The sequence below is a fragment of the Crocodylus siamensis genome, chromosome 4 (genome assembly GCF_052110815.1).
Source record: "Crocodylus siamensis isolate JL-2025a chromosome 4, ASM5211081v1, whole genome shotgun sequence".
Classification (NCBI taxonomy): domain Eukaryota; kingdom Metazoa; phylum Chordata; order Crocodylia; family Crocodylidae; genus Crocodylus; species Crocodylus siamensis.
The window spans coordinates 53,776,650-53,788,470 of record NC_143398.1 but is presented as its reverse complement, the minus strand read 5'-3'; the positions used below and the strand labels follow the sequence as shown (position 1 = coordinate 53,788,470).

Below are 11,821 nucleotides of genomic sequence, written 5' to 3'. Positions count from 1 at the left end.
AAAAAAAAACTAATCATAAAGGCTAGGGACAGAAATTACACAAAAACTGGTATAAGTGAACAGATATCAGTTCAACTCTCTAACACAACAGAAGTTCAGTGTGCACAAACTGCTTTGAAAATGGTCAAAACTGGTTTAAGATAAACCTGGATGGATGTAGTATCAGACCTAACTAATTTAGATTAATTTGGTTTATTGAACTTCTGTCCAAGATCCCCATTTAGGTGCAAATTAACCCTCAGTCCCCCAGCATCCCAGGATGCTTTGTACCTCCCCCACAAATCCTCTCTTGCCGAGTGGGTGGGTGGACCAGCCTTGGCCCAAGCTGCCTGTTCCAGTCGAGCAGGGAGGTATGTTGTAGCGCTCCTCAGAAATCATCACAGGGGTGTCAGAGAGAGGGGGGTGATTTCTTGCTTGAGCCACCATGTAGATGCATTTTTGAAATTAAAAGTGAATGTCTGTTCACTTGCTTACTGGTTCAACCTATGCAGCTTAGACTAGCCTGCAGAGATTAAATCGATTCACCCTTGGGCTTTTTGACTGTCTGTACTTAGCCAAAGAGTAATGCGTGTGTATGTGTCTGTACACATGGGGGGGGGGCGTTATATGTCAAGGACACCTCGGATTCATTCTAAATGCTCCCTTATCTTAAAACCCTTGCTCTACTTTTGTTTCTTAACACTGCTTAGCTAATAATATATTCACCTATACTTTTTACAGTTTTGGGACTAACCTGATGTTTATTGCATTTAGCCCCATCACTTTGTTATCATATGTATTTTATAGGCCGTTTTATTTTTCTTAACCCCCTTTTGGGTGACACAACCTCATTAAAGGAGCACAGTATCTGTTTGTCATCACTGGATGTAATGCATGAATAGGCTTCAGGTCAGAACCCTGTATCCCATTATTCATTGCTTTCTCTCCTTCTGACCATGTCTCTTATTTCTTTCTGCTTAGTAGTGTAGGCTCAGCAAGAAGGATGAAAGAAGGCCTCAGCCCTGCATATCCTGCAGGCTGGTGGTTTGGGCACTTTCCTAGGGTGGAGGGAGATCTATGACTTGGAAACCAGTGCTCCCACCTTGGGTGAGTGCCTTAACTGCTGGGCTATTGGGCAAAAGATGAATAGGTTTTGGTGTTCACCTTTCACCTCCATTTTGTTGCCTAACACTAAGATGAAGGCACATAAAATTAGCTGTTTCTAGGGACTTAAGCTCTGGGATGCACACACTCTCTCACTATAAAGCAAATAGACATCCCCCGTGAAAAAGCGGCACAAATTATTACTACTTTTCACTTTGTGGCACCTTAACAATTGTTATGGTAGCACAAAAGCAATGTCTGTTTCTCACCTCAGTGACACTTAGAGGTAGAATAATATCTGGGCTGAAGTATTAGTTCTATTTATAACTTTCACAAAGTATTTCCTGCTACATGCTTGAATTGCAAAGCCAAAAAGAAACAAACTTCTCGTTTCTAATCCTTCATTCCTCCTCTAGAGCTCCAGTTATCGGTCATGAATGCTCCGGCCTTTTAATTCAACCCTTCCAGATTACTTTAGTCTTCACTTGGTTATTCTAATTCCTCTCCTCCCTGATTCTATCTTCACTCAAGCCATTTTCCCGTTTCAGACCTTTCTAATCTGTCCCCATCACCATTATAGCTGGTTGTGGGAAATATTGATTAATTTTATACTTTTACAATAGTCCTTGGGGCTTAGTGAATCAAAATCCCATTGAAACATGTGGCTCTATAGATCCATTACAGAATTTTTAAATTAAATACAGATTGCCTGATTTAAAAGAATAATTGTGAATTCAGACAAGTCAATTTCAGGGGAAAAAAACAGTTTGCCAGCTGATGCAGCTTTGATAAATGCAATCCTTTGTTACTTGTTCAAGGGCAATTTGTATCCTGCTGATACTACTGACTTTAAGTTGCTGCACATACAATAAGTAAAGTTACTGTGCTACTTGAAAGGAGGGTTAAACTGTCTTGTGCTTGTAATGTTTATTTCTTGACATTAGAAAAGGTCAAATGGACTTAAGCACACGAATCATGAAGATTTCACACATGGGTTTGAATAACTACAATTCTTCCTGACATTTACTCCAACACCTAAATGCAACTGATGTTAAAATTATGTTGTAGGATCACAGCTAAGCATTTTAAATAGCCTTAGCCTTGTTCTTCTTTAAAACATAAAAAGCTGAATTATCTGGTAACCAGTTCCCAAGCATTTAGCACAAGTTATTCTGAAAGCATCATTTGAAACTATTACATATATTTAAAAATATCTATTTCCTGTCTGTTTCTTCTTTAAACATCAGCTTTTCATGTTACTCCCTGATCAACATCACCTGAGAATATTTCAAGTGAGTCTATTCTCCTCCTTGTTTTTAAGTTTGAATTCGACTATGGTAGATAGGCAGTTATAAGATACCTGTGGCACCTGTGGACAGTCTAATGACCTCCAGTAACAGGCTAAGCAACATTTAAAAACAAAACCACAAAACAAATCTTACATCATTTATATTTATTCCTGTCTTTGAACTAGAATGGAAATAAATTCTTTAGACTTGAAAGTATATCTTGAGATAAGGGAAAACAGAAGGCATTTGTCAAAAACTTGTGGCTCACGTGTCAAAAGCACTTGTAATTTTGTAGGGGAACAGTTTTACAGGTATAACTTGGCCATTTCAGTAACATTGAAGTGATTTTGTAGTAGTAATGGTCCAGGACTTAGGTAAGAAGCAAAGATTTTTGTTAGTGATATCTTTTATTGACCCAACTGCATGGTTGAGATAAATTACACATGAAAAATGCTTTGCATTCAAAAGCATCTGATCTGAGGGAAGAAGCAGGCATAGTGATGATTAAAACCAGTGGGTAGGGCTATGAAATTGAAGAAAAGAGCAATTCCCAGGGATAGCAGACAAACAATTACCATAAGAAGCATGATTAATGGGAGATCAAGGCCTAGAAAAAGGAGGAGGATCATTATTGTTGGCACTGGATTTATGACCCAGTCCTGATGCCTTGTTCTGGCAAGCCCAAACCCTCAGACTGACCACAACTTCTTCCATTCACTAATAGGCAAATTTTATTGATACACAGTAGTAGCACACAGGAGTAATGCAGGCAAAGCAAACAAAATACCCCCACCCCAATCTTACTTATCTACTAGTTTCAGGGCAGTACATCCCACCAGTACATAAGCGCCACACTGTGGTTCTTTCTTGCATGTCAGTTTCATAGTTGGTAGGGTTAAAAGGGACCTGAGCAGATCATCAAGTCTGACACCCTGCCATGGCAGGAAAGAGTACTGGGGTCAAACGACCCCAGCCAGGTATTCATCTAGCCTCCTCTTAAAGACCCCCGGGGTAGGAGCCAGCACCACTTCGCTTGGAAGCTGGTTCCAGACCCTAGCTGCCTTGACAGTGAAGACGTGCCTCCTGATATCTAGCCTGAATCTACCCTCTGCCAGCTTGTGACCGTTATTTCTTGTCACTCCTGGTAGTGCTGGGGGGAACGGGGACTCCCCCAGCGCCTGCTGGTCCTCCCTGACTAGTTTGTAAATGGCCACTAGATCCCCCCTCAGCCTTCTCTTGTGCAGGCTGAACAGGTTCAGGTCCCTTAGCCTCTCCTCGTAGGGCCTGTCCTGCTGTCCCCTGATCATGTGAGTGGCCCTCCTTTGGACCCTGTCCATGCTGTCCACATCCCTCTTGAAGTGCAGCATCCAGAACTGGATGCAGTACTCCAACTGTGGCCTGCCCAGTGTTGCATAGAGGGGGAGGATCACCTCCTTGGACCTGCTTGAGATACAGATGTCTTGGCAGTTGAGGGCTGATGCTCACCTTTCCAGTGGGATGGGTAGGAGGGGCCAGTGGTGCACCCTCTGCCCATGCTGGGCTCAGGATCTCCCTGTTACTCTGAAAATGCCTCCTTTTGTATTCTTTTCTTCCTGATGACTTTTCATTTCTGGGTATCATTGATTTGGTTTTCCTGTGGTCATAATACTGTCCATGTTCTGTCCTGTCAGCATATTCCTTTGTTTCTCAAACATATCACATGCATATGTCTTAATTTGGTCATTTACCTGTGTCTTAATTTGGGCATTGCTGGCATCCTGATTTAGTCCATTCACCAGAACCAGAAATCCCAGGGGTTTTGCAGCCGGTTACTGTGACTTGGTGCTAATGCTGCAGGGTACCTTACCTCTGTTATGGGTTTTGAAGGCATGTTTTTAATTGCCTAGCCTGTTTGTCTGCTAGCTTCAGACACAGTGGGTGCATCTATATTCATAGATTCATAGGTGCTAGGGTCGGAAGGGACCTCAATAGATCATCGAGTCCGACCCCCTGCATAAGCAGGAAAGAGTGCTGGGCCTACATTACCCCAGCTAGATACACATCCAAACTTCTCTTGAATACCCCCAGGGTAGGGGAGAGCACCACCTCCCTTGGGAGCCCGTTCCAGACCTTGGCCACTCGAACTGTGAAGAAGTTCCTCCTAATATCTAATCTAAATCTGCTCTCCTCCAGCTTGTGGCCATTATTTCTTGTAACCCCCGGGGGCGCCTTGGTGAATAAATACTCACCAATTCCCTTCTGTGCCCCCCTGACGAACTTATAGGCAGCCACCAGGTCGCCTCTCAACCTTCTCTTGCGGAGGCTGAAAAGGTCCAGTTTCTCTAATCTCTCCTCATAGGGCTTGGCCTGCAGGCCCTTAACCATACGAGTGGCCCTTCTCTGGACCCTCTCCAGGTTATCCGCATCTTTCTTGAAGTGCGGCGCCCAGAATTGCATGCAGTACTCCAGCTGCGGTCTGACCAGCGCCCGATAGAGGGGAAGTATCACCTCCTTGGACCTATTTGTCATGCATCTGCTGATGCACGATAAAGTGCCATTGGCTTTTCTGATGGTTTCGTCACACTGCCGACTCATGTTCATCTTGGAGTCTACTAGGACTCCAAGATCCCTTTCCACTTCCGTGCCACCCAGCAGGTCATTTCCTAGGCTGTAGGTGTGCTGGACATTTTTCCTCCCTAGATGCAGCACTTTGCATTTCTCCTTGTTGAACTGCATTCTGTTGTTTTCTGCCCACTTGTCTAACCTGTCCAGGTCTGCTTGCAGCTGTTCCCTGCGCTCCGGCGTGTCCACTTCGCCCCATAGCTTAGTGTCATCTGCAAACTTGGACAGAGTACATTTCACCCCCTTGTCCAAGTCGCTGATGAAGACATTAAAGAGTATCGGTCCAAGCACCGAGCCCTGCGGGACCCCACTGCCCACACTCTTCCAGGTCGAAACCGACCCATCCACCACAACTCTCTGGGTGCGACCCTCCAGCCAATTCTCCACCCACTGGACTGTGCAGTCATCCAAGTCACAGCCCCTTAACTTGTTCACCAGTATGGGGTGGGATACCGTGTCAAAGGCCTTCCTGAAGTCCAAGTATACGACATCCACCCCTCCTCCTGCGTCGAGGCGTTTTGTGACCTGGTCATAAAAAGAGACTAGATTGGTCAGGCACGATCTACCTGCCACGAACCCGTGCTGGTTTCCCCTCAGCATAATTTGTCCTGCCGGGCTCTCACAAATGTGAGCCTTGATAATTTTCTCAAAGATTTTGCCAAGGATGGAGGTGAGACTGACCCGGGTCCTCCTTCCTCCCCTTCTTGAAAATGGGAACCACATTGGCCCTTTTCCAGTCCTCCGGGACTTGACCCGTGCGCCACGAGCGTTCAAATATTCCCGCCAGTGGCTCTGCAATGATGTCGGCCAGTGCCTTCAGTACCCTCGGATGGAGCTCATCCGGGCCTGCCAACTTAAAGGCATCCAGTTCCTCCAAGTGACCCTGCACCACCTCAGGGTCCACGCATGGAAGTCTGGTGCCTTGCTGCTGCCTCCCTACACTCCCAGTGAGAGACTTGTCATGCCTCTCACTTAAGAACACTGAGGCGAAGAACTCGTTGAGGAGTTCAGCCTTGTCCCCTCTGTCCGTCACCAATTGTTTCTGCCCATTTAGCAGGGGTCCTATTCCTCCCTGGGCCTTCCTTTTACTCCCTATATATCTAAAAAACAATTTCTTATTGTCTTTTACTTGGGTTGCCATCCTCAGCTCCATGGTAGCTTTGGCCTGTCTAACTGCCTCCCTACAAGCACGAGCAGAAGAGGTATATTCCTCTTTGGTGATCTCTCCCTGTTTCCACTTTTTATGTGCTCCCCTTTTGGCCCTTAGTCTGCCCAGGATTTCTCTGGTCAGCCAGGGAAGCCTCCTGGCCCCTTTCCCTCTTTTACCTCGCACGGGGATCGTCTCGCTTTGTGCGAGAAGGATAGCTTCCTTAAGGCACAGCCACCCTTCTTGGGCTCCCATCGTTTCAAAACTACTACTCTGCAGTGCATCCTTCACTAATCGCCTGAGTTTGCTGAAATCAGCTTTCCTAAAGTCCAGCACGTTCACCCTACTGGTTACCTTACCCACTCGACGCCTTATGTTGAATTGTACTTTTAGGTGATCACTGTCCCCCAGATGGCTACCGATCTGTAGGTCCCCTACTATGTCATCCCCCGTTGCCAATACCAGATCCAGTAAGGCATTCCCCCTAGTGGGACCATGTACCTCCTGCGTCAGGTGGAGGTCCTGTACACAGGTTAGAAACCTGCGTGAGCGGTGGGACTTTGCTGTCTGTGTCTCCCAGCAGATGTCCGGGTAGTTTAGGTCCCCCATGACCACCGCCTCTTTAGCTTTTATGGTCTCTGAGAGTTGCCTCAGGAGCCCCAAATCTATTTCTTCCCCTTGATGTGGGGGTCTGTAGCAGACCCCTACCACCAAATCCTTTTCTCCTTGCCCCCCATGTAGCCTAACCCACAGTCCTTCTACTTCCTCATCCTTTGATTCTGTCTTGATGAGGGTTGATGTATATTGCTCCTTAACATAGAGCGCAACCCCTCCCCCCCTTTTCCCCACTCTGTCCTTTCTGTACAATCTATAGCCCTCAATATGTACCGCCCAGTCGTGGGATGGATCCCACCAGGTTTCCGTCAGCCCCACTAAGTCGTAGTCGTTTAGTGCAACCAGGAGCGCTAGTTCATCCTGCTTGTTCCCCATGCTCCTAGCATTAGTATATAGGCACTTGAGCCCTGTGACTGGTGCTTTTGCTACCCCCTCGCTCCAAGTCCTAAAGGGCTTTTTGTCTCTAACCTTCCCGTTCCTTACCTGTGCCGTATTGCTGTCCACCCCCTGCCTTTTACGTTCCCAAAGCTCTCTTTCTTCAGGCTGGGCTGTCCTTGTGGGTGCCACCTGGTTTGGTGGTCCACAGCCTCCCCCACCCTCATCTTCCCCTCCCCCCGACGAGCCTAGTTTAAAGCCCGCCGGAGGAGATCCGCCAACCTGGAAGAAAACACACGCTTACCTTTGGGGGACAGGTGAAGCCCATCCCAGCTGAGCATGTCCCTCGTTGTAATGTGTGGGTCATTGTCCAGGAAGCCGAAGCCTGCCTCGAGACACCACTGCCGAAGCCGCCAGTTGGTCTCTCGGATGCAGTTCTCATGCCGTCTTCCACGTCCGTTCACTGGTAGGATGGAAGAGAATACCACCTGTGCACCAAATTCCTTCAGCACGCTGCCGAGAGCCTGGTAGTCCGCCATCAGGTGATCGGGGGTTCTCCTGGCCGCATCATTAGTACCCACATGGACAAGGACCATGGGGTAGTAATCGGTGGGCTTGATCCTGGCCTGGATTACCTCCGTCACATCCTGAATCTTAGCTCCAGGCAGGCAGTAGACCTCTCGTGCTGAAGGGTCCTGGCGACAAATGGGCCCTTCCATACCTCTCAGGATGGAATCGCCTATAACGAGCACGCGTCTCCTCCTCTTCTGGGTCCTCTCGGATCTCTTGATCTGTTTGGAATGTGAAGAATGTGGCATTTCCTCCTGCCCAAGGGTTTCCTCCTCCCTTTCCATCTCCTGCAGAGTCGCCAAGGCCTCGTACCTGTTCTCCATTCGGACTGGAGAAGCTTGTACCTGCTCGCTGCGAGCCGCTCCGGTCCTGGCTGTGACCGTCTGCCACTCTGCCGTGGAGGTCCTTCCCTGGGCTGCTTCTTCCTTGGGTGCCTGGTCCTGCAGGGAAAGGAAATAACTGTCAATTTCCTCCTCCGCCTCCCTGATCCCCCTCAGCCTGCTAACCTCCTCCCGGAGCTCCCTCACCTGTGCCTCCAGAGCCCTAAGCCGGGCACCTGCCGGACAGGTGTGGGGGCTCCCAATCTCTGCCCCCCCCGGCCCTGTTGGGGATCCCCCGCAGGCCAGGAGGTAGGGGGACATCAGCTTCCCCATGGGCTCGGTCTGGGTGGAGGCCTCAGACCAGCCCCGGTTAGCCTTGTCCCCCTGGGCAGAGGCCCTAGCAGCACTCCTCGTAGACACCATTCTAAGCTGCTGTTTGTAGACCTGTGTGGTGTCTATGTCCTACCCGTACAGGAGTCCCACTCCTGGCCCTCCCAGCCCGCCCGCCGGCACGAACGCCTGCGCAAACGCCGGCGCGCTCTTACAGAGCGCGCCTGTTTGCGCGCTCTGTTTGCGCTGCGCGGCTCGGGAGCGCGGCTCCCTACCGGCTCAGCTATATGGGACCCGGAGGGCTTCCCCTCCGGATCCGGCTCAGCTGTGCCGAGGCCCTCCGCCCCACTTACCTTCGGGGGATCAGCTGCTGCTGCCCCCGCTGCCGATTCCTCTGCTGCTGCTGCTGCCGCCGCCGCCGCTGCCTCGGGTCAAAAGTTAGTTATGGGGCACACGTGCGTGCGGGACACACGTGTGCCTAACTCCTCTCCTTCCCGCTGCTGCTTCCCGAGGCCAGGCCTGCCCCACCCCAGTATCATAACTCATGGTCCCATACCAGGACTGCAGGTGCACCCAGAGGACTATGAAGATCATAATCAGCAGGACATAGTAGTTCAGGAGCCCCACAGACTACACAACCAATTCATCATGCATGACCTGGGGCACACGCACTGGGGGCACACTCAGGGTACAGTGGTAGAATGGGGGGAAGGTCCCGGGACTTCTCCCCAGAGAGGCCCCCAGTGAGGTGCAGAGAGCTCCTCATCCCAGTTGTCCAAGAGCCCCACGTGCACCCAGCCTGGGTGCTGTGGGCTGGGCATCAGCACAGCAGAGCAGGTGTCCTGCAGGGGAATGCAGAGGGAGCAGGGTCTGGAGCTGTGGCAGCAGGTGCTGTCAGAATCCTGGCTTGTCCCACCCTGGTAATAGGTTTGTGGGGGGACACTCTGCCTGTGATCAGCACTGGGGGAGTGTGCAGGGGTGTGGGGCTTGGCCAGTGGCAACCTGGGTCCAGGCCTGTCTCCCTGACTTACCATGGTCCCTCGGCACCTGTGCACAGCTAACCCCCAATGTGAAGCTATGCAGTGCATGGCCCCTGGTCCAGAGCATCTTCTCTCTGAAATGTTGCAGACTCTCACAAAAGGCTTCTGTCTAGTGGCTCTGCAGGTCTAGCATTTGGATGTGGGGGAGAGGCTGTAGGGGCCAGTAGTGGTGCCATTGCCCACCACCACAGCCCTCTGGATGCACCAGCTGCACCAGAGGTGCACCATGGACAGGACCTTCCTCCTCCAACAGCTGGTAGCAGTGGCCAAGAAGCGGGAGGAGACCACATGGGTCTGGTGGGAGGTGGTCTTGGCATGGGAGGAGAGGTAGCAGGAGGAGGATTTGGCTCACCAGGACAGGCGATGAATGGAAAACATCACCGGGGAAGAGGTGTTCTGGGCTGAGCTCCTGGCCCTGGAGCAGGAGTGGATCCAGGTCCTGAGGGACCGAAATACCATCCTGGGCCAGGCCATACAGGCCATGGATGACAACTGCCAGACCCTAAACAACATCTTGGGCCTGGCAGTCTTGTTTGTGCCCACTGCTGCCCAGCCCCCATCCCTAACCCTACAGGCACCCTGGCAGCCACCTGTTTTGCAGCAGCAGGCTTCCATCTGGGCCTGGGTGGAGGTCCTTTGCTTCCTCCCACTGCCAGAAGCCCCTGGTCTGGACCCTTCCCTGGGTCCACTTCCACCTGCCTGGGCCCAGGTCTGCCACTCGTTCCGGCTCCATGTGGACATGAAGCCGGAGCTGCTTGGAGCAGCGCCAGGACTGGACGTTGGTCCTGCTGGGCCTGGACTCTGCCAGCCAGAAGGAGAGCTGAGCCACCCACCTCAGAGGCAAACCAGGTGCTGTCATCCCTGGGCAAGCCCCCCACCTACTGCAGTCACCAGTGTGAGGACCCACAGGGGAACAGACAGAGGCCAGGGTGGTAGCTGCCTGTCCCTGAGCTCTGCCACAAAAAATCTCTACTTTGTATATAGTTTATTAGATGCTATTCATAGATTCCTTTGATGTTAAGACTGGAGTTAAGCAAGGCTGTGTCATTGCTCCAATACTCTTCTTGATATTCCTAACCACAATGCTACATCTGACTACCAACATGCTTCCAGTTGGGGGTGGAGCTAAACTACTGAATGGATGGTAAGCTGTTCAATCTCAGCTGACTCTGAGCCAAAACCAAGGCTAACCCTACCTCAATCATTGAGTTCCAGTACACTGATGATGCTGTAGTGTGTGGTCACCCAGAAGCAGATCTTCAGGCAATTGTTGATGTCTTCACCAAGGCATACAAGAAAATGGGACTGATACCTAACATTCAGAAGACTACGGTCCTCCATCAACAAGCTCTTAATGAGCAGTTCCGGCAATTCAAATTTATGGTGAGACTCTGGAGAACGATGAGTATTTCCAGAAGACTGATATTAATAAAGAAATCTAACATCAACTTAAATATGGAAATGCAGCCTTCAGGCACATGAGGAAACAGGTGTTTGAAGATCATGACATCAGATTTGAAATCAAGCTCATGTTATCTCAAGCAGTTGTGATCGCTGCCTTGTTGTACAGAGCTGAGAAATGGACAACATACAGGAGGCACCTCAAGTACTATCAATGCTGCCTGTAGAAGATCTGTTGAATCCACTGCTAAGACAGATGCACCAGAATTAACCTCATCTTGCAAGCAAACACCCTGATCATTGAAGCAAGGATCATCCAACATCAACCTCTCTGGGACAGCCACATCATCCAGATGTCTGACTCCAGACTTCTGAAGCAAGTTTTGTTCTCCCAGCTCAGTCAAGGTGTACACTCAAGAGGAGGGCAGAGAAAGCATTTCAAGGATACCCTCAAGGCCAACTTGGAAAAAAATGCAACATCAACATTAAATCATGGGAGAATATTGGCCAAGGCTGCCCAAGATGGAAGAAGAGTCTGTTGCAAGTGTAGCAGGCTTGCCTTTGGGAGCTTGGGTTGAGTCCCAGGCTTGAAATCTTGCTGTTTTGATTGGTGGAGCCTATCCACCAATCAGGAGGCAGGAAGAGGAGTGAAGTCATGCCCCTTTCCTGAGGGGAGGGGGAGAGGAGTCCCCGCCCCCCTTGGACCTAATTGAAGACTGCAACAGTCAGGTGCAGAAGACTTCTGGAGAGTATAAAAGGAGCTGTGTACCCAGCATGAGAGAACACATCCGGGACAGAGAAGAGAGAAGAATGGGGCTTAGAGGAGCTGAGGAGAGCTGCTCATCAGGGTAAAGCAGTAGCCCAGAAGCACCCTTGAAAACTTCCATCAGCAGGGACTGGCAGATGGATCCAGCAGCTAGGCTCTTGGTGTGCAGCATGGCGTCCAGACCCTGGGAGCTGTGTAAGGTGGCTTGGGTATGCAACTTTCGGCATGTGGCCAGAGACATGGTGCACAGGCCGGTGCATGGAGTAGGATCTTTGGAGTGCTTG

The 11,821-nt window shown here is 50.1% G+C and overlaps 1 protein-coding gene across 3 annotated transcripts; it reads right to left on the bottom strand.

Moving 5' to 3' along the window:
* Positions 1-5,233: 5,233 nt before the first annotated feature.
* LOC149865727 (uncharacterized) lies at positions 5,234-8,810 on the bottom strand. 3 transcript variants are annotated; one of them, XR_016441554.1, is made up of 5 exons: positions 8,684-8,810; positions 8,025-8,120; positions 7,746-7,901; positions 7,415-7,573; positions 5,234-5,498 (listed from the first exon to the last, which is right to left on the bottom strand). XR_016441554.1 is itself a non-coding variant. In XM_090040999.1 (4 exons), the coding sequence occupies exons 1-4, from the start codon at positions 8,421-8,423 to the stop codon at positions 5,431-5,433; spliced, it is 696 nt and encodes a 231-aa protein (XP_089897125.1). In that variant the 5' UTR covers positions 8,424-8,451; the 3' UTR covers positions 5,234-5,430. The 3 variants fall into 3 exon arrangements, 1 of the variants encoding a protein (XP_089897125.1); XR_016441553.1 differs by lacking the exon at positions 8,684-8,810 and having other exon boundaries at positions 8,025-8,451; XM_090040999.1 differs by lacking the exon at positions 8,684-8,810 and having other exon boundaries at positions 7,832-7,901; positions 8,025-8,451.
* Positions 8,811-11,821: the final 3,011 nt, after the last annotated feature.